We start from the raw sequence: 22327 nt of genomic DNA, 5'->3' as shown, positions 1-22327 counted from the left end.
TCTATAATATACCTTCTCATCCTTCTAAATTCCAGTGAATACAAGCCCAGTCGTCCCATTCTTTCATCATACAATATGTCAATCCCACCATCCCAGGAATTAACCTGGTGAACCTTCGCTGCACTCCCTCAATAGCAATAATGTCCTTCCTCAAATTAGGTGACCAAAAACTGCACACAATACTCCAGGTGCCGTCTGAAAAAACTTTCAAGTTACAGGTGTTGTTAGATTGCTATACTGATTGCAGATCTAATGTGGATCATGTCTCATTGGTTCACAAAACTAGATTGATTAAATGCAAAGTCTTCATTCAAACCTCTACTTTAGAGATACATGATACACAATGCTTCCAATACTGATACACAATCTTAGTTTCTATGGAACCACTGAATTTTCACACCACAGAACACAAGCTTCGAGTTCATTGTGCCAATGCAGGCTTTTTGCAAGAGCAGTAAGGCACAATCCATGGGTTTTCTCCCATGGTCTTGCCATTTTTCATATATAATTTGTCAATTCCTTTTCATAACCCATGGCTGACTCTTGCTCCTTCAGCAGCAAGATCGTAATTACCTAGTTTAAAATAAATTGTTACCTGTCACCTTAGGTTATTTTGCCAATTCTCCTTAATCTTGCCCTTGGGATCATGACCATTCCGCTAATACTAAGTTTTCTTCATACACAAAATCTAAAGCCTCTAATTTTGAAGACATCAAATGACCTGTTAACCACCCCTCATCCAATTGCAGCTTTTCCAGTATATATCCAAGTAATCAAACTGTGTTGAGGTTGAACAAAGTTTCTTTACTTTTGTATTCTATGGCCAATAAATAAAACCAGGATTCCATATGTTTTTTATATATCGACCTGTCCTGTCACATGCAGATTTATCTTCACAGGTTTTTCTGATCTACAGTCCCATTAGTATGGTATCCTTTAAATGAAACAATACCTCATCAATCTTCCTATCAAAATTAATTTTTGCTCTTATTAAACCGAGGAAAGGTAAAACATCACCTGCCCATTCCAACAGACGGTGTCAAGGTCTATCACCTTGAATGCTTACCACACTTGGTAAATTGTGAAAATACTTTAAAACATTTTATTTTAGTTTAGTTCAGAGATACAGCGCGGAAGCAGGCCCTTCGGCCCACCGAGTCAGTGTGACTAGCGTTCCCTGCACACTTCCTATCTTACTAGGAATAAATTACACTTTTACCAAGCCAAATAGCCTACAAAACCTGTACGTTTTTGGAGTGTGGGAGAAAACCACAGATCCCAGAGAAAACCCACGCACGTCATGGGGAGAACATACACACTTCAGACAAGCACACGTAGCAGGATCGAACCCGGGTCTCCGGTGTTGTAAGGGAGCAGCAACTCTACCGCTGTCCATCAGAATTTTTCAAAATTGTGTTTTGAAAATAGTTATATTGTGCACCTTACATGCAAATGAAAATGGATTGCCTACAAATCTTTCTTTGCCATCACCGCAAGAATTAGATTTTCCACTTAAGTCAAACAGTTAAATGACATGGAACCATTATCTCTCTCTCTCTCTACATGCCACCCACACCGTGCTCCCCATCTCGTAGCTAATACTAATTTAAACTAATGAAAATGGATTTAAATTGCACCTTTTTCTCATTGCAGAAATTAAAAATATATCATACCCAACTGAATTGTATTTAAACCAAATTATTTTGGTTTTCCTGTTGACAGTGCTCTTGACGTCTGCAGAAGCAGAAATTGACACTTATTGCAATGGCATCAAATTTACATATATGAAAAAATCTTAAATCATCCCCTCTAGCATGTAGTAGTGTCACTCTGTAACTACAGATTACATTATATTAATTATATTTGTAAGCCCCCTCCCCAGGCATTGGTTTAGCATTGCAGCCATCTAATGCAATTTGCACGTGTACTGCCTTTCCTCCGCAATTTATTCAATAAATAAAAGAAAATAGGGAATTATTATTATAAAATGCCACTTAATGCCCCATTTGTTTTCAATTCCAGTTTAATTAAAATAAGCTGCACAAAAGCCAAAAGATTTTAGTCAGTACCATTGTAGAAAGCCTGGTTTAATTCCTGGAAACACCATTGCTTTTTCTCCGATATGCTTAGCCTTTTAAAGTGGCTTGCCACGCTGTGCTGTCAGTAACAGAGTAGTGACAGGCTTTCCAGTGGTTCAGAGCATATAAAAATGTATATCATGTAATGAAGGTTTCACCTCTAATGCATTGTGCCAAGGGGATATTAGTAATCCACTCTCCCTCCAGCAGTGGCTTTTCCAATTAGCATTACATTTGGTTCCCAGCATAGTTTGATTGCTTAACTAATTTCCAGCAAATCTGTTTTCTCTGACTTTCTTTCTGCAGGGAGATGCTAGAGATCCAAAGTACAAACTGTTCTAATGAATATTTCCTTAAAATTTTAAAAGCCCTTCAGTTATCTTCCTCAATCCTAATCCAGATTGACACGTTGAAGATAGCGCCTTGAGGTACAAGCACACAGGTGTCCACGGATCACTCTAGTCCCTGATGCTCTTGATCTGCCATGCATGCTTATCTTGTTGTGCTTGGAGATTGAGCATCTACCCTCAAGAGCTGGGTAATAGACTTGCATTCTATTGTTGTCTTCCAGTTTTATGCAATAGACCCTAGAGTAAATTATGGTACAACCACCCCGGAATTTTGTCTGAATGTCATCAATCAACATGCAAAGCTCTGGGATTCCCTACAGCATTCCGACAAACAGCAGGTTTTAACAAAAAGGCACATAAATTTTGAGAATTCTTGCCCATCAACTGCTTAGTAGCTTGAATGACTTAACCACGGACATCTGCACTGCTATTCCCTTGTGTTGCCTATTAACTTTTCTTATGAACATTTATTGACACAATATTTTATGTAAAATATGTTGTTCAACTGCAACATAAACAACATAAGATATCCAACGTGATCCCACTACTGGCCACATCTTCCACAGAGACCGTTCCCTCTGAAACTACCTGGTCAACTCGTCCCTTCCCACCCAAACCACCCCCCTTTCCCCTGCAACCGCAGGAGATGCAACACCTGTCCCTTTACCTCTCTCTTCGACTCCATCCAAGGACCCAAACAGTCTTTCCAGGTGAGGCAGAGGTTCATTTGCACCTCCTCCAACCTCATCTACTGTATCCGCTGTTCCAGGTGTCAACTTCTCTACATCGGCGAGGCCAAGCGCAGGCTCGGCGATCGTTTCACTGAACACCCCCACGCAGTCTGTCTTAACTTACCCGATTTCCCGGTTGCTCAATACTTCAATTCTCTCGCCCATCCCCAATCCGACCTTTCTGTCCTGGGCCTCCCCCATTGTCAGAGTGAGGCCCAGCACAAATTGGAGGAACAGCACCTCATATTTCACTTGGGTAGTTTACACCCCAGCGTATGAACATTGACTTCTCTAACTTCAAATAGCCCTGGCTTTCCCTCTCTATCCCTCCCCCTTCCCAGTTCTCCTACCAATGTTACTGTCACTGACTACATTCTATCTTTGTCCTGCCCACTCCCCTGACATCAGTCTGAAGAAGGGTCTCAACCTGAAACGTCACCCATTCCTTTTCTCCAGAGATGCTGCCTGTCCCACTGAATTACTCCAGCATTTTGTGCCTACCTGCAACATATACATGTTAGGTTTTTGTTTGGACTGGTGTTTAAAAAAAAGTAGTTGTGAAAAAGAACCTGACATTTACAATAACTGGAGACTGCCGTTGTCATGAAACATCCTAAGCTAGATATCTTCAAGATATGATTTATGTTGGATAAGCACTGTGCATTGGCACAATGGCATGGAGACTTGGCAGAAGAGATTCAAACCAAAGTAGAAAAAAAATCTAAGCATAATGTGCATTAAAGACAAACACAATTTGAAAGGAAATTATAAATTGGTGGGTGGCAAGTCAGCAAAACAGTCTTTTTCCAATGGCCAGGCATTTAAATATAGTACGACCTCGTGCATGCCCAGAAGCACCTCGCCAGATTCGATAACTAATAATATTTCAGTAATCCAGAAGCTCGTGTTAGAGGTGTTAAACATCAAGGTGGCTGGAGAGCCAGAGCAATTTTGGGCCAAACACTCGCTCCTGAAGAAACCAGAAATTGTGTTATTTTACAAGCCAAATCTTGGAGGGCCTATGCTTCCAATAGGATACAAAACGATACAAGAAACTATTAAAGTAATGTTCACAGTGAAAATGTTCACCTCACAGTGAAATTCTTTGCTTGCATTCCGTGCCAAGGTGTGCAAATAGCCGCCCACAAAGGGCACTTACAAATCCCCAGTTTCCCCTTATACTTCCCCAACTCCCCCCCCCCTCGCGGTGCTCCCCCCCCCCCCCCACACACCAAGTCCCAATTGTCCATTGTTTCACCCTTCCCCCCCTCCTCACGGGTCCTCCTTTATTCCTTCCCTCGGCAGCGACGTCCTCACTTCCACATGTCCGTCCTCGTCCGTTGGTCGGCGCCATCAATGACTGCCGCACCAATCTCTCCACTAACGCTGCTGGGTCCTCCCTGGACACCTCCGTGGCGCTGAACCAGGCCCCAGCTGCGGGTTCCATCGACTCAGACACCGATGGCCGCGGGATCCGTTGACCCATGAGGTTCCACCGCCGGCCCGCGATGCCCAGTCTCCAACCCGCGGGGCCCACCCCCGACTCGCTAGGTTCCGGCCCGCGAGGCTCCGGCTTCTCAGCGGCAGCCCAAGTTAGTCCCTCTTCTCCCCTCACGCAAGAGGTACAGAAGTGTGAAAAAGTGTATCTCCAGATTCAGGGACAGTTTCGTCCCAGCTGTCATCAGGCAAGTGAACCATCCTCTCACTAACTACCGTCCATTTACCTCATTGGAGGAGACCTTTCAACTATCTTTAATCAGACTTTATCTTGCACTAAATGTTGAACCCTTTATTCTTTATCTGTACCCTGTGGACGGCTTGAATGTAATCAAGTATGGACTTTTCTTTGACTGGATAGCCAGCAACAAAAGCTGTTCACTACACCTCGATACACATGATAATAAACTAAAGACATGTAGTCCCAGAATAAATTCTGCAGCTTTTACATTGTCTGATTTGCATTAATGAATCAAATTGTTGTAAATGAAATTTGCAAATTATGCTGAAATTCAGGAGAACTGGGCAGTAAACTTCAATTAACGATGGCCTAGGTAATATTTGCAAATGGAATTTAATACAAAGTAATGCTTACCAGTTGGAAATAGGATATATGGAATGATGTTAAGCTAGATTTGGAAGGGACTAAAAGAGGATAGATTAGTACATCGGGTACAAATAACATACCAATTATCTTTTCATTACAGAATAGCAAATCGACCAAACAATGCTGAGACGAGTTACCGCATCAGTAAACTGGAGTCAGCCACTTTGTCTGCAAAAACTATATGAAACAATTCTGAAAGGACTGTGGCAATGGACCACACAAACTAAGTTGTTTACTTCCATTTTAAATCTTTGGTGGCAACAGGATAAAGAAAGGAGTGCTGTTCGGACACAGGAGCAGCAGGCTCCTCCAATTTGACAGGTCAGCTTCATTTGCCCATTATTGTCAAATAATGATGCGGATGTATGCAAGTTAAAACGGGATAGAGATTATTTCAAGGTGTAGGGTGCAAATTCCAGTCAGGAAAGAGGGGTATCCCAGGGCTGCCAACTCTCACGCATTGAGCGTGAGAATCACGGATTTCGCCAAATTATCACGCTGATCACAAATTTCTCACGCTGTCGTGAGAAATTCTGTGATCAACAAGAATTTCAAAACTCATATCAACTGCATGGGACGCGGGTGTTGGAGAGCCCGGGGCGGAGGGAGGGATGGAAGCAGAAGCAGCGGCGGGGGCAGATGCGGATGGGGAGCCGGGGTTGGCGAGTGTTTGCAGGGCTGGAGAGTGTTTGCCGGGCTGGCGAGTCGCTCGCTGCAGCTCCGGCCATGGAGCAGCCTCAGTGCAAGAGTTCCGGGCCGTCGGAGGCGTCGGAAGCATTGCGCCGCTGCTGTGAGAGACACTGTGCCGAATTCGCCCTGGTGACCGGCATGGATCAGGCTGCGGCTCCGTGCATCCTGGAGGACAACCAGTGGCTGCTGGAAGTAGGTACCAAGCACTGGATAGAAGCAGTGGAAGATAGTGGCGGTTAAATAGGGGGTGGTTGGAGAAAGCATCCTGCTTGCCTGCTAGATTTTCCCTTACTGTAACTGCAGGAAAAAAGTTCCCGATGTTGGGGGAGTTCAGAACCAGGGGTCACAGTTTAAGAATAAGGGGTAGGCCATTAAGGACTGAGATGAGGACAAACTTTCTTCACCCAGAGAGTTGTGAATCTGTGGAATTCTCTGGCACATAAGGCAGTGGAGGCCAATTCACTGGATGTTTTCAAGAGAGTTACATTTAGCTCTTGGGGCTAACAAAATCAAGGGATATGGGGAAAAAACAGGAAATAGGTACTGATTTTAGATGAACAGCCATGATCATATGGAATGCCAGTGCTGGCTCGAAGGGCCGAATGGCCTATTCCTGCACCTATTTTCTATGTTTCTATGCTTGAGTACATGGCAATAAAACCCGACCACTTGATTTTGAAGCATTCATGCATGGAGGTATAATGTAGACATAGAGTGATATAGTGTGAAAACAGGCCCTTCGGCCCAACTTGCCCATACCCGCCAACATGTCCCAGCTACACCTGCTTTTGGTCCATATCCCTCCAAACCTGTCCTATCCATGTATCAGTCTAACTGTGTCTTAAATGTTGGGACAGTCCCTCCTCTGGCAGCTTGTTCCATACACCCACCACCTTTTGTGTGGAAAAAGCCACCTCTTAAAAATACTTCAAACAAAAAACATTTAAATCATACTTCTACAATGCACTAAAACATGATTTGAATACATCAAATTTCAAAAATTTCTCGCCCCTCCCACACCATCCCCCCAATCGGTTGCTCCACCCCCTCACCAGGTACCCCCAAGGTCAGTGATCAGTGATCGCTCTGCCCCCCCCCACTTTCAAAAACGCTCCGCGGCCCCTGGTTCAGTTGGTGATGTCGAGATCCCAATGCTCAGCGCTTCGTGTTTCAGAGTTGGCTAATGGCATTGATTTGTAATTAGCCTGATTTGTAATTAGTTGACAAAACCTTAATTTATTAATCCGGAATATCCAGGGGGATGGGATAAGTGTAATATTAAAATGACATGCAAGGTGTCAGGCTGCCTGTCACAACATACAGACCCATTATTTCCTTCAGTTAATATTGGGAAGTTAGCAATATTGTCATTTACCACTCAACTATTATGTTTGTTTACCTCACTGACTATTTCTAACCCCCCCCCCTCTAAATTCCTTTGACAGGGTGAATAGAAATGTCCCCAATCTTGTTGTTTTATTAATTGAACACGTAGATGAACATCCTCAAGGAGTGTAATCAGATAGAAACTGATTCAGATGCGACGTTTAAAGCTTGTTCAAAGAAGGGGCATATTTTAAAGGAGTGACAGAGGTACTTGCAGGGGAATGTGTGAGGAGGTTATTATTTACTTTAGTTTTAGCTTGAACCAGGACATCTGAAGATTCAAAGTTTAATATAGTAATTGTGCTGATACTGACTCCAACCAACCACGTAATGAATATCATCCATTCCGGAGGTTTTATTTTCCTGATGCCATTTAAACTTCACTTGGATTTCAATCACTTCAATGTAAAAGTAATTGGGAATGGGGAGCATTGGAACAAAAATTTGCACTCGGTACATATTGACTGTAATATAATAATGTATGGTGCTGGTAGGTGCAATCAAAACAAAGATCTTTTTATCATTGTTGCGTTATGAATACCACATAAAATATTATGTATTCTCAAGATCATATTGAATAGAATATTAGTGCTTAAATATATAGTTATTGGACTTTGCATTTCAAAAAAGGCCCAGCTGAGAGGAAGACAGCAAAATACTGAAAATATTGGGGGTGAAAATGACCAGGACAGTTTGTTAGGAAAATGAAGGAAATGGTAACAGAATACTTATACAGCTGAGTGGGTATAATTTTATGAATGATAAATTGTGTTCAACCAATTGATGGCTTATTTGACAAAGTAGCTAGCATGTTGGATAACAAGGAAACCAATGGATGTAGCAAATTATATTATACATAATTTGGTCTGTGAAGTGCCCCATAAAAGATTACTGCATTAGATAAGCGCTTGTGGACTTGAACGTAATAGGTTAAGTCCAGGGGGTCAGATATGGGGCTTCATGTATGCGCCAGATATATTGTCAGTGCAGAGGGGCTAGGAGCAAGGCCAAGTGTACATCCAGAGTCAAGGTCTGGAATAGTACTAGGTGTGCAGTCAATGCTGGGACAATGGGAGTGTTCAGCACTGGGAACCTAAGCAGGTAAGCAGCTATGATTAGGGTAGAATAGGGGGCCAGGTGTAAGGCTGGACTCAGGATCAGGAATGAGAGAAGGTATGCAACTGGATTCAGGGTCAGGAGTAGTACCAGGTGAGCAGTGAGACCCAGGTTGGTCAACATGGGCCAAGTGCTAGATTATAATCTGATTTCCATACATGAATACACTAAGATCATTCATGTGCTGCACCTGTTGATCAGAGCCTGGCTCTACTGTGGAATGTAATTAGGAATGTAATTTAGCCTAACCTTATTCATAGCTAATCCAATTTAAAGCATAAATATTGCATTCAAGTTAAAAGACTCGCTACAGTATGCACCAGATTGCACAATTTCAAGCTGAAAAATGCAAAAGCTCCGTACCAATGGTAGGGGGACACCCCCCTCCCACACCCACGTCCCCTCCCCCTCCCCCTCGGTCACTAGGCTCCCTCAGGCTTGGTCTCTTGCAATTTCTCGCTCACAACTCTCACCCAATGTTGGCAGCCCTGGGTATCCTGAGAGAGGAGAGAATAAAAGTTCTCTTATAAATCTAAAGAAAAATTAAAGGCCAAACATAGCGAGTCACTTCCAACCCTGAAGCCAGCTTTTGGCAAGGTTGACTGGGGGGGAAATGTATTGCAAAGAGAGATTACTCCCTTTGGCAAAAAAAAGACACAAAATACTGGAATAACTCAGTGGGTCTGGCAGCATCTCAGCAGAACATGGGTAGATGATGTTTCAGTTCGGAACTCTTCTACAAACTGTAGTTGGGGAAAAAGCTGGAAGACATGGGGGGGGGGGGTCGTGACAAAGTCTGGGTGGCCCACTAAGATGTGACAGGAGGTTGCTTTTTTTTTTACTGTCTAATAAATACTTACCTTTAAACAATTATGACCCAGTTAAAGCTGGAGGAAGGTGGTTGCTGGGCAACAACAATGTGAATCAGGGACTAACAGCAGAAACCAATTAGAAGTAAAAGAACAGAACAGGGTTGCTACCATGATGCATCATACATTTTCCAATGCAAAAATGATGCCAGAAACACAGCTGGAATTTGTACAGGTTTGAGAAAAAGTCATTTTAACAATTAGAATCAATTTATAAATAGGAAAGCATGTGCCCAAGATGAAGGCACTGTTATATGGAAAGGGCAGAATTATGGAAGGCAAGAGGAACATGATGCCAGCTAAGCAGGAAGGCAACAGGTTGACAAATCAGTAAAGCAAATTTCAGCAAAACTGGGTATAACATAAACATGAAGTGGTTGCTTGGAAGAAGTGGTTGCTTGGAAGAAGTATGCGAATGAGCGGATATGACAACTAAACCAAAACAAGTTAAAAGTGGTTTAAAAAATGTGAAATTAAATGATTGAGAAAGCAGAAATTGAAATGAAAAGATGAAATTGGTGATTGTATAAGCCGAGTAAAACAAAAGGTTCAGGCTCCAAATCAAACAAGGGAAACATTAGTGGATTAAAGTATGACACAATAATTAAACATTGGAAATTGCAAACAAAATTAGAGAATTGACAAGTAGGACGGTATCCAGAAGGAAAATGTAATGTTTCAAATTAATGATAATCAGATTTCTTCTTAGTCTCTTCTGATGTGGCCAAGAAATTTAAATCGGGGGCATAGTGCAGTTAAGGAGTGTGGGTTTCAATAAGTTGAGCAGATATAGCTGGACAGGTAATGTACTGTAGTTAAAAACATTTGGCATCTGCTGATTTCACAGTGATTCACAGTGACCACATCTGCAGAATGTTTTGGATGTTTAAGCATGCTGGAAGGTTAGATCGCATGGGATCCAAGGAGAGATAGCTGAATGGATAGCACATTGGCTCCATGGAAGGAAGCAGAGAGTAACGGTGGAAGGTTGCTTCTCAGACTGGAGGCCGGTGACTAGTGGTGTGCCTCAAGGGCCTGTCCCACTTGGGTTTTTTTTGGCGACTGGTGGCATCGTTGACTGATGTATCAGGTCACCGAAAAAGTCGCGGCGTGATGACGTATTGATACGCAGTGTTTCCTCAAGTGTCGCAACATATTTTTGTCGCCGCTGGATTTTGAAATGTTCATCTTTCGGCGACCCTGACACGTCAGACAATGATGCCGGCAGTCGCCGAAAAATTCAGCAAGTGGGATATGACCTTCAGGGTTCGGTGCTGGGCCCGTTACTCTTTGTCATCTACATCAATGATTTGGATGAGAACATACAGGGAACGATTAGCAAGTTTACTGATGATACAAAGGTTAGTGGTTTTGCAGATAGTGAAGATGGTTATGAACAATTGCAGCAGGGTCTAGATCGATTGGCCAGGTGGGCAGTGGAATGGTTGACAGAATTTAACACAGAGAAGTGTGAGGTGTTGCATTTTGGGACGTCGAACAAGGGCAGTAAATGGTAAGTCTCTGGGTAGTGTTGTAGAGCAGAGGGATCTGGGAGTGCAGGTGCATGGTTCCTTGAAGGTCGACTCGCAGGTAGATAAAGTGGTCAAAAAGGCTTTTGGCACTTTGGCTTTCATCAGTCAGAGTATCGAGTATAGAAGTTGGGAGGTCATGTTGCAGTTGTATAAGATGTTGGTGAGACTGCATTTAGAAATATTGTGTTCAGTTCTGGGCACCATGTTATAGGAAATATATTGTCAAGCTTGAAAGGGTTCATGAGGATGTTGCCAGGACTAGAGGGTGTGAGCTATAGGGAGAGGATGAGTAGGCTGGGTCTCTATTCCATGGAGCGCAGGAGGATGAGGGGAGATCTTATAGAGGTGTACAAAATCATGAGCGGAATAGATCGGGTCGATGCACAGAGTATTTTGCCCTGAGTAGGGGAATCGAGGACCAGAGAACATAGGTTCAAGGTGAAGGGGAAAAGATTTAATAGGAATCCGAGGGATAACTTTTTCACACAAATGGTGGTGGGTGTAAGGAACAAGCTGCCAGAGGAGGTAGTTGAGGCTGGGACAGTTAGACAGGTACATGGATAGGACAGGTTTGGAGGGACATGGACCAAGAGCAGGCAAGTGGGACTAGTGTAGCTGGGACATTGTTGGCTGGTGTGAGCGAGTTGGGCCGAAGGGCTTGTTTCCACACTATCACTCTATGACTAATACAGCTTTCAGGCATTGACATAATTTCAAGCTATTTGGTTACTGTGAAAAGAGAGGCAGCCATTCCCCTCTGGTTGAGTCTAAAGAAGGGTCTAGACCTGAAACATCACCCATTCCTTCTATCCAGGGATGCTGCCTGTCCCGTTGAGTTACTGCAGTATTTTATATGTATCTTCAGTTTATATCAGCATCAGCAGTTCCTTCCTACACCCTTCAGGTTAATTATCTTGAATATGATGAGAAAAGAGAGGCAACTGCAAAAGCTAGTAAAGGGATCCAGAGGGTAGCTCTGTAGGCTACTGCAAGGTTTTACTCTCTTTATGTATGAGGGTGGGGACAGCAAAATGTCCTTGGCATGGGGTAGGGGTAGGAATAGCAATAGTCAAAAAGAATGACCTAGTTGGGGAACATGCAATGTTTCTATCGAAATGACAGAGTACAAAAAGGTCAGGGCAAAATTGAAAAGCAAAGCCACAAAATTAAGTCCCCATATTGTCACATGAACCATGTGTAAAGTGACAGAGGGAATTCACAATTAGTGAAGTGAATGTGTGGTTTAAAGGTTGGTGTGGGAGAAATGGATTCTGATTCATGGAACACTAGCACCAGTACAGTGGTAAGAGCTATTCTGTTGGGACGGGCTTCGTGAACCTTGCTTGTAGTAGTGCCCAGGTGAATGCCTACACTAGGGTAAAAGACATATTGCTGGAGGAACTCAACTGCTCAAGTCGCTTAAGAAGAGGCAAAGGGAAAGTGGATGCTTCAGGTCGAAACCTTGAATCAGGCCTAGTGATGTACGGCCTAAGACTAAAACGTCAACCATTGGTTTGCCATTGTTCCTCCAGAAGATTTATTATGGATGTGCCAACAGGGCTTGTAACATCATCATATAATTAATCAGAAGTGATATGGTGTATAATAAGGCATCACACCATTATCCTTCAAAAGAGTTATTTGGAAATTCAACAGAAGATTATAATTTGCTACGGGGTTATATGATCTTCCGGACTCAGGTTAAATTCAACAAGATCAAATCATAACATTTAAAGAGCCATAAAGTCTTACACTGCAAATTTTCGGCCTAACTTGCCCGCACCGGCCAACATGCCCTCTCTACACTAGTCCCACCAGCCAGAGTTTGGCCCATATCCCCCTCAACCTGCCCTATCCATGACATGTCCAAAAGTTTATTAAACATTGCAATAATCCCTGCCTCAACTACCTTCTTCGGCAGCTAGTTCCATATAGCCAGTGTGAAAAAGTGACTCCTCTGGTTCCTATTAAATTTTCCCCCCTCAACCTAAACCTATGTCCTCTGGTTCTTGATTCACTTACTCTGGGTAAGAGAATCTGTACATCTACCCAACCTATTCCTCTCATGATTATGTACACCTCTACAAGATCAACCCTCATTCTCCTGTGCTCCAGGGAATAGTCCTTGCTCAACCTCTCCCTATAGCTCAGGCCCTCGAGTCCTGGCAACACCCCCTTGCAAATCTTTTCTGCACCCTTTCCAGCTTAACAACATCTTTCCTATAACATGGTGCCCAAGACGGAACACAATACTCTAACATCACCAATATCTTATCTCACTGCAACATTACCTCCCAGCTTCAATACTCAATGTTCTGACTAACGAAGGCCAATGTGCCAACAGCCTTTTTGATCATCCTATCTATCTGTGATGCCACTCTCAATGAACTATGTACCTGTAAATCTAGATCCATCTGCTCTACACTCCCCAGAACCCTACTGTTCACTGTGTAGGTTCTGCCCATGTTAGTGCTCCCAAAATTCAACATCTCACTTTTTTCTGTATTAAATGCCATCAACCATTACTCAGCCCACCTGGCCAACCGATCCTGCTGCAATCTTTGACAACCATCTTCACTATCTGCAATACCACCCACTTTCGTATCACCTGCAAACTTGCTAACCATGGCATGTACGTTCCCATCCAAATCATTGATTTAAATGGCAAACAGCAATGGGCCCAGCACCAATCCCTAAGGTACACCGCTAGTCACAGGTCTTCAGGACTTCAGTCCGAAAAGCAACCTTCCACCATCACCACCTGCTTACTTCCATGAAGCTAATTTTCTATTCATTCGGCTATCTTTCCTGGAATCCCAAAGGATCCAACCTTCCAGAGCAGCCTACCCTGCGGAATCATGTCAAATGCCTCAATGGAATCCATGAATCCAACATCTACAGCTCTGCCTTCATCTATCTTTTCGGTCACATCTTCTAAAAACTCAATCAGGTTCGCGAGACATGATCTTCCACGTACCAAACCATGTTGATTATCCCTAAGCAGTCCATGTCCAACTAAGCGCATATGTATCATATCCCTCAGAATACTCTCTTGTAACTTACCGACCGCAGATGATAAACCCAGTGGCCTGTATTTCCCAACGCTTTCCCTGCAACCCTTCTTAAATAGAGGCACAACAGTTGCCTCCGTCCAGTCTTCCAGCATTTGTTTTAAACAAGTTCTGACGCTACAATTATCATTTATAGTTAGTAAATTAGCTTGGATCAAATCTTTATTTCTTGTCCCTTCCACCTTTGGAACCAATGTCCCATTAAAATTATTTTTGTCATCTTATTTTAAATCAATATTTTTGTCCTCGCTTTCTGTCCTGTTCACTTTTAAAGTTTTGACAAATTATTTGTACAGTAATACCTTGCTAAGGACTCTGTTCTAAGAAAATTAATACTGGTATAATACATATACATTTTCCCCACCACTCCAATCATCTCACTGCTTACCTTCGTATGTTCATGTTCCATCCCAGAATTCAACATTTCCATTTTATTCTCCCTCTCCCTTCCACCCCACCCATATCACTCCTTGCGATTTTACATTTCATTCTTCCCTTTTCCTTATCTGACACCCTTTTACAGTTTCTCCACAGTTGCATTCTTCCATGCAACTGGAGAGACCATATTATTGTACAGGTGTGAGGCATGGACTCTCACTCGAACACTGTCCAAGTCTCTCGATGGCACCTACACCCGAATGCTCAGAAAAGTTCAAAATGTCAGTTGGAGGGATCCCATCACCAATGCCCAGCTCTATGGGGAGAATCAATCTCTGATCCAGAAGATCAGGTGGAGAAGGATGAGGCTCGCTGGTCACTGCCACCGCCACCCAGAAATGCCAGCAAACAAGGTTGTGCTTTGGGAACCCACCCATGGAAGATGTGACCCGGGACGGCCAATCAAGACGATGCTGAAGACGTTGATGGAAGACGTATGTGTAGAGACAAAAGAGGAGCTCGCCAGCTGCATGGAGGACAGAGATGTGTGGTGCGTCCGTCACCGTGCCCGTCGGAAACCAGCACCACTACGTCGCTAACGTTTTCAATTAAGATGAACGAATTTTGTTCCCTTTGTTACATCTAGCACTTTGTCACTTCACCCATCTGATAATCACTCCCACCCCCTCACCCACAACCATGGATTACTTGCTAAATTGTATCCCACTCCTCTTTTCCAGCTTTCTTCCTTCTATACAACTCAGACAGAGAGGTCCCGACCTGAAATAGCACCTATCCATGTTCTCTAGGGGTACCGCTGCCTGATCTGCTGAGTTACTCGCGTACTTTATATCCAGCATCTGTGGTTCCTTGTTTCTACATTTTGACTCCTCCAGCAGTTTGTTTTTTGCTGTAAATTCTAGTATCAGAAGTCTCTTGTGTCTGCATTACCTGTGTTACAGGCGAGGCTTTAAATTAATTAGGAGAGAGGCGAGGGAAGAAAAGAGTTCAAGTGATAATAAATGTCATAAATTAAAGAGAAATGAGAAAGCAGTGGCAGGGCAAAGCGAGGGGAAGAATGAAAATCCAAGCATGACAGAAAGGGGCAGAAAATACAAGTGTCCATCAGTAGTCAAATCCAAAGTAAAAACTGCTTAATGCTCTCTGTCAGAATGCATGTAGCATGTGTAACAAAATGGGAGAGACGACAACAAACAGAAACAAATAACATGAACTTCATACCCATGACAGTGATTTGGTTGCAAGGGAACCAAGTCTGGGAACTGTGTTCCAGATTGAAGTTCCAAACGTTTAGGGGGAAAAAAAGAAATGATATGAGGTAATATTGTTAACCGAGGAATGTGTCACTGTACTGCAAGTAAATGATAATGGCGCAGTGCATCGTAGGGGGGGGGGAGATGTAAATAAGTGGAGAACAGAGTGATCGAGGTGTTCTTGTTCCTGAGACACAAAGTTAACAGACAGGTACAGCGCGTAATTGAGGTGGCAAATGGTATAATGCCCTGTATTGCCAGCCGGTTAAAGTTTAAACATATATAACATTGTTACAATGGGTAATGATTTGTTGGTGACGCCTGATCATATCAAATGGCGGGCCAATGAGGCAGCAACGCTACCAGCTGCACCACTAGTTATCACATTATCACGTCTCTCCCGTTTTGTTATACATGATGCGACCCTTCTTTAATCAGAGGGTAGTTAATCTGTGGAATTTGTTGCCAGAGGGCTTTGGGGGCCAAGTCAGTGGATAATTTTACAGCCGAGATGCACAAATTCTTGATTAGAATGGGTGTCAAGGGTTATGGGGAGAAGGCAGGAAAATATGATTAGGAGGTGGAGATCAGCCATGATTGAATGGTGGAGTAGACTCGCTGGGCCGAATCTGGAAGTATGCATATTCAAACACCTATAACTTGTGAACATAGAACTCAGAATCAAAGTAAATTAGTCTTTTCAGACCCAAATGACTGCTCCTATTGTCGTATGATTAAATGAGAAAGAAGATGATGATAGCTTAGTTTAGTTCAGAGCTACAGCGTGGAAACAGGCCTTTCAGCCCACCGAGTAGCAATCCCTGTACACTAACACCATCCTACATACACCAGGGACAATTTTTACATTTACACCCAGCCAATTAACCTACAAACCTGTATGTCTTTGGAGTGTGAGAGGATACCAAAGACCTCGGAGAAAACCCATGAAGAATGAACAAACTGTGTACAGATAAGCACCCAGATAAATCAGGATTGAACCAGGGTCTCAGGGCGTTGTAAGACAGTAGCTCTACCGCTGCGCCACTGTGCCGAACCATGTAAAGAAACAAGTAGCGTCAAGTAAAAAAAGTGGCAATAAGGCATGAAAAAGTTACTTAAAGGGAACAAAAGCCCGAAGAAAATGCAAATAGGATTTTTTTTTTCTTAATCACCCCAAATTAGCAGAAAAATGAATATTAAAAAATCTGAAACCAAAATGGTGATTGTATGAAAATAGTGAATTCAACAGAGTCTAGAAATAGTGTGCTTTATCAGAATTGATTTTGTTTTTAAGTTTATACAGAGCTTAGTTGGTACATCATGTGCCCCATGAACAGGGACTAGAGCGGGTGACAAATGACACTGACTGCAAGCTCAGGCCCACTGCTGCAAAGTGACATTTTCTACAACGCCTTCAGCCAATCTACAACACTAACATTGCTGGACAGTGGAAAGGCGGGGGGGGGGGGGGGGGGGGGAAGGTGTCCCGAGAAGAAGAGCGGGTTTCAGTGCAAACACAAGAGCAACCCACAGAATCCTGAAGAGAACAAGGGGAGGAAATTATAATTGATGCTGATGATACTTTGTAGGTGTCAGAAATTGCAAAGAATTATGATGACCTCCAAGCAGGTAGTTTTGTTGGATAAAAGGTACAGCACTGCAAAGAGAGAAATGGAGGAAAAGCATTGTGGTAATCACACATCCTTGCTTGACAAAGGTTTAAACTGAGAATTGGTCTGTTGTAAAGTCATACAACACAGAAACAGACCCATCAGCTCAACTCGCCTGTGCTGATCGAGATGCCTCATCTAAACATGTACCATTCGCCTGTGTTTGACTCATACCTCTCCAAAACCTGTTTTTGCATTACCTGACTAAATGTCTTTCAAACTACTCCATTTGCACTTCACACAGCCCCAGGAAATCAGCCAAACCAATCAAAGACCATTCACACACCTGCCACTCCCTCTTCTCCCCTTTCCCGTTGGGCAGCAGATACAAAAGCTTAAACGTACATACCAACTTCTTCATCAATGCTATCAGACTATTGAATGGACCTCGCAAACAAAGGTAAGGGTCCCGATCTCCCAATCTACCTGGTTGTGCTCCTTGCACCTGGCTTGACTGCACCCATACATAGAACCATTTGTCTGTATAGCAAGCTAAGTATTTCACTGCATCTCAGTATGCATGACAATAATGAATAGCTTAAACTAGCCTGTGTTTAAACTAAACTAGTTCTCCTAGTTAAACTAGTTCTTGATTCCCCACCGCTGGGGAAAACCCTGTGCATTCATCCGCTCTGTGTATGTTAGAGGGTCATAGAGTCATACAGTGTGAAAACAGGCCCTTCGGCCCAACTCGCCACACAGACCAACATGTCCATCGACACTAGTCCCATGTACAAGACCATGCTGCCTAATCCTAATCAGCCATTGTCCATCTACATGCATGTATATCCTATCCCGGAGAATACTCTCCAGTAACCTTCCGACTACAGATGTTTAGCTCACAGGCCTATTGTTCCCAGCCCTTTCCCTGCAGCCCTTCTTGAATAGAGGCACAACATTTACCACCCTCCAGTCATCCGGCACTTCGTCTGTAATTAATGACGTAAATTTCAGCCAGCGCTCCCACAATTTCCTCTCAGTGCTTCCCAGTGTCCTCAATGCTCTCCCACCCTGGAAATGTGTCTACCTGTATATACATCAGGACCTTCAGCACCTCTTCGACTGCAATACTGACTGCTCTCAAGACGCTTCCATTGACTGCCCCAAATTCCTTAGTCCTCCTGTCTTTCTCCATGGTAAAAAAAGGAGACATACTAATTGAGGACCTTGCCCAGCTCCTGTAGTTCCACAAAGAATTGACCACTTTGATTCCTATCTGTTGTGAATCCTTTAGCCAAAATCAAGGTTTACGTTCCATTATGAAAGATACATAGTGGAGAATTCCTGCAGTAGCCACATTTGACACATGTATTTTCTACATGTATCTCAAGGTAGACACAAAATGGTGGAGTAACTCAGCGGTACAGGCAGCATCTCTGGAGAGAAGGAATGGGTGACATTTCAGGTCGAGACCCTTCTTCAGACTGATGTCGGGAGTGGGCGGTACAGAGATAAAACATAGTTGGAGATAGTAAGACTGGTGGGAGAACTGAGAAGTGGGAGAGGATGGAGAGAGGGAAAGCAAGGTCTACTTGAAGTTAGAAAAGTCAATGTTCATACCGCTGGGGTGTAAGCTACCCAAGCAAAATATGAGGTGCTGTTCCTCCAATTTGCACAGGGCCTCACTCTGACAATGGAGGGGACACAGGACAGAAAGGTCATTTGGGTATGGGAGGGGGAGTTAAAATGCTGAGTAACCGAGAGATCAGGTAGGTTTAGGCGAATTGAGCGGAGATTTTCAGCTAAACGATCGCCGAGCCTGCGTTTGATCTTGCCGATATACAGGAGTTGACACCTGGAACAGCCCTACAGTAGATGAGGTTGGAGGAGATGCAAGTGAACCTCTGCCTCAACTGAAAAGACTGTCAGGGACCTTGGATGGAGTCGAGGGGGGAGGTAAAGGGACAAGTGTTGCATCTCCTGTGCTTGCAGGGGAAAATACCTGGGGAGGGGGTGGTTTGGGTGTGAAGGGACGAGTTGACCAGGGAGTTGCGGAGGGAACAGTCTCTCCGGAAAGCAGAAAGGAGTGGGGGTGGTAAGATGTGGCCAGTAGTGGGATACCGTTGGAGGTGGCGAACGTGTTGGAGGATTATATGCTGTATGCGACGGCTGATGGGGTGGAAGGTGAGGACAAGGCAGACTCTGTCTTTGTTATGAATGGGGAGGGGAGGGGGAGCAAGAGTGGAGCTGCAGGATATCGATGAGACCCTAGTGAGAGCCTCATCTATAATGGAAGAGGAGAACCCCCGCTCCTGAAAGGATGAGGACATCTCCGATTACCTGGTATGGAAAACCTCAACCTGGGCGCAGATGCAGCGTAGACGGAGGAATTGGGAGTGTTTACAGGAAGCAGGGTGGGAAGAAGTAGACATTAGACAATAGGTGGAGGAGTATTTGAGCCAGCACCGCCATTCAATGTGATCATGGCTGATCATTCCCAACCAGTACCCCGTTCCTGCCTTCTCCCCATATCCCTTGACTACGCTATTTTTAAGTGTAGTCTAGATCGCTATGGGAGTCAGTGGGTTTGTAATAGATGTCAGTCAATAGTCTCTCCTGTGATGGAGACGGTGAGATCTAGAAATGGAAGGGAGTTGTCGTAGATGGTCCAAGTGAATTTGAGTGCAGGATGGAAGTTAGCCGTGAAGTTGATGAAGTCGGTGAGTTCTGCATGGGTACAGGAGGTAGCACCGATGCAATCGTCAATGTAGCAGAGGTAGAGGTCGGGGATTGGGCCAGTGTACGCCTGGAACAATGATTATTTGACGTACCCTACAAAGAGGCAGGCATAGCTGGGGCCCATGTGAGTGCCCAAGGCTACACCTAGGATTTGGAGGAAATGGGAGTTGTTGAAGTAGAAGTTGTTACGGGTAAGAACCAGCTCTGCTAGGTGGGGGAAAGTGTTAGTAGAAGGAAATTGGCTGGTTCTGCGGTCGAGGAAGAAACGGACGGCTGGTGGGGGATTGAGGTGTAGAATGACTGGACATACATAGTAAAGATGAGGGTGTGGGGGCCTGGAAAACAGAAGTTATTGAAGAGACGAAGGATGTGTGAGGTGGCTTGGACATAGGTAAGGAGGGATTGGACTATGGGGGGGGGGGGAGATAGGATGGAGTTGAGATATGTGGAAATTAATTCAGTGCTCATGCCCCAGCGGTATGAACATTGACTTCTCTAACTTCAAGTAGCCCTTGCTTACCCTCTCGCCATCCCCTGCCCCCTCCCAGTTCTCCCACCAGTCTTACCGTCTCCGACTACATTTTATTTCTGTAGCGCTCACTCCCCTGACATCAGTCTGAAGAAGGGTCTCAACCCAAAACATCACCCATTCCTTCTCTCCAGAGATGCTGCCTGTCCTGCTGAGTTACTCCAGCATTTTGTGTCTACCTTTGATTTAAACCAGTATCTGCAATTCTTTTCTAAAAAGTATCTCAATGTACTGAAATTGTAATAATACTGTTGACATTGCCTTCATAAAATCTTACAAAAGTACCAACAGAGTTAGAAATTGTCAGCATCTTCTTCTTGGTCAATTTCTTTAGTATTGAGAGCTGAATTACACGCTGTCTTTACTGATCAGCATGCCCAACACTAGACTACCCAACACTCCCACCTCCATCACACAAAATGGATAGCAACCGGGAAATCATGCAGGATTTGGCAGATTGGGAGCAAGTGTTTGGCGAAATGGTCACTGAGTCTACGCTTGGTCTCACCGATGTACAGGATACCACATCGGGAACACCGAATGCAGTAGATGAGGTTAGACAAGGTGCAGGTGAATCTCTGGCTCACCTGGAAAGACAGCTGGCACCCATGGACGGAAGAGAGGGAGGAGATATAGGGACCGGTGTTACAGCTCCTGCAATTGCAATGGAAAGTATCAGGGGAGGGATTAGTTTGGGTAGGAGGGGATGAGTGTACCAAAGAGTTGTGGAGGGAGCGGTCTCTGCAGAAGGCTGAAAGGGAAGGGGATTATAATCAAGCTGAGCACAGTGTACAGTTAAAGCATTTAGTGAAAAATAAAGTTCAATTAAAGATATTTCAAAGGGTCACCAATGAGGTAGATGGGAGGCCAGGACTACACTCTAGCCGATGAGAGGATGGTTCAGTTGCCTGATAACAGCTGTGAAGAAACTGTCCCCGAATCTGGAAGTATGCATATTCAAACTCCTGTACCTCTCGCCTGACGGGAGAGGAGAGGAGGAGCGATCACGGTGAGAATGGAGCTTGATTATGCTGTTAGCCTTGACCAAAGTCAGCAATGACAAAAGGGATTCTGATCAACTTCAGGATGTGAAGTGGTGCACACACCGTGGTACACATTGTTGGTGCTGAAGTAGAGATGGTTGAAAGCTTCAAGTTCTTCAGAATAAACATCACAAGTAATTTGTCTTGGACGTCGAAGCAATGGCCAAGAAAGCACACTCTACTTCCTTAGAAAGCTTAGGAAGTTCGGCATGACCCAACAAACCACACCAACTTACACAGATGCGCCATAGAAAGCATTTTATCGGGTGAATCATGGTTTGGGAAAAGCTCCATCTAGGACCGCTAGAAATAGCTGAGAATAATGGATGATGCCCGGACTATCTCAGAAACCAACCTCCCTTCCATTGACTCCGTCTACAGTAAATGCTGCCACAGCTAGGCCTCCAGCATAATCAAGGAACAATCTAACTGCTCACTCCCTCTTCTCCCCTCTCCCATTAGGCAAGAGGTACAGAAGTTTAAAAACACACACCTCCATTCAGGGAAGTTTCTTCACAGCTGTTATCAGGCAACTGAACAGTCCTCTCACCAACTAGAGAGTGGTCCTGATCTGCCATTTGCTTCATTGGAGACCTTCGAACTATCTTTAATCAGATGTTATTGGACATTATCTTACATTAAACATTGTACCCTTTACCCTTCTGCATTTGTAACACTGTGGACAGCTTGATTGTAAAAAATGCAGTCTTTTCGTTGACTGGATAGCATGCAACAAGAAGCTTTTCACTGTACTTCAGTATATGTGGCAACTAAACTATAAACTAAACAACCACACTTGAGGGGCCCCCTCAATAATGATGGAGGTT

General features: G+C 43.9%; 1 protein-coding gene across 3 annotated transcripts in view; it reads right to left on the bottom strand.

Moving 5' to 3' along the window:
• The window catches only part of erp44 (endoplasmic reticulum protein 44), a 317180-nt gene that overhangs the window by 45963 nt on the left and 248890 nt on the right, over nucleotides 1-22327 (bottom strand). The window contains exon 1 of one of the 3 annotated variants that reach the window (XM_055663216.1): nucleotides 17599-17625. The exons of the other annotated variants lie outside the window; for them this stretch is intronic. Within the exon in view, the coding sequence (XP_055519191.1) occupies nucleotides 17599-17610 (12 nt within the window). The 5' untranslated portion in view covers nucleotides 17611-17625. Of the gene's footprint in view, nucleotides 1-17598; nucleotides 17626-22327 lie in introns of those variants that run through there. 3 annotated transcript variants of the gene reach the window in all.

Source organism: Leucoraja erinacea, chromosome 2 (genome assembly GCF_028641065.1).
Source record: "Leucoraja erinacea ecotype New England chromosome 2, Leri_hhj_1, whole genome shotgun sequence".
NCBI lineage: Eukaryota > Metazoa > Chordata > Chondrichthyes > Rajiformes > Rajidae > Leucoraja > Leucoraja erinaceus.
Note: the sequence above shows the minus strand (reverse complement) of the source record. Positions and strands in the feature narration are given on the sequence as shown.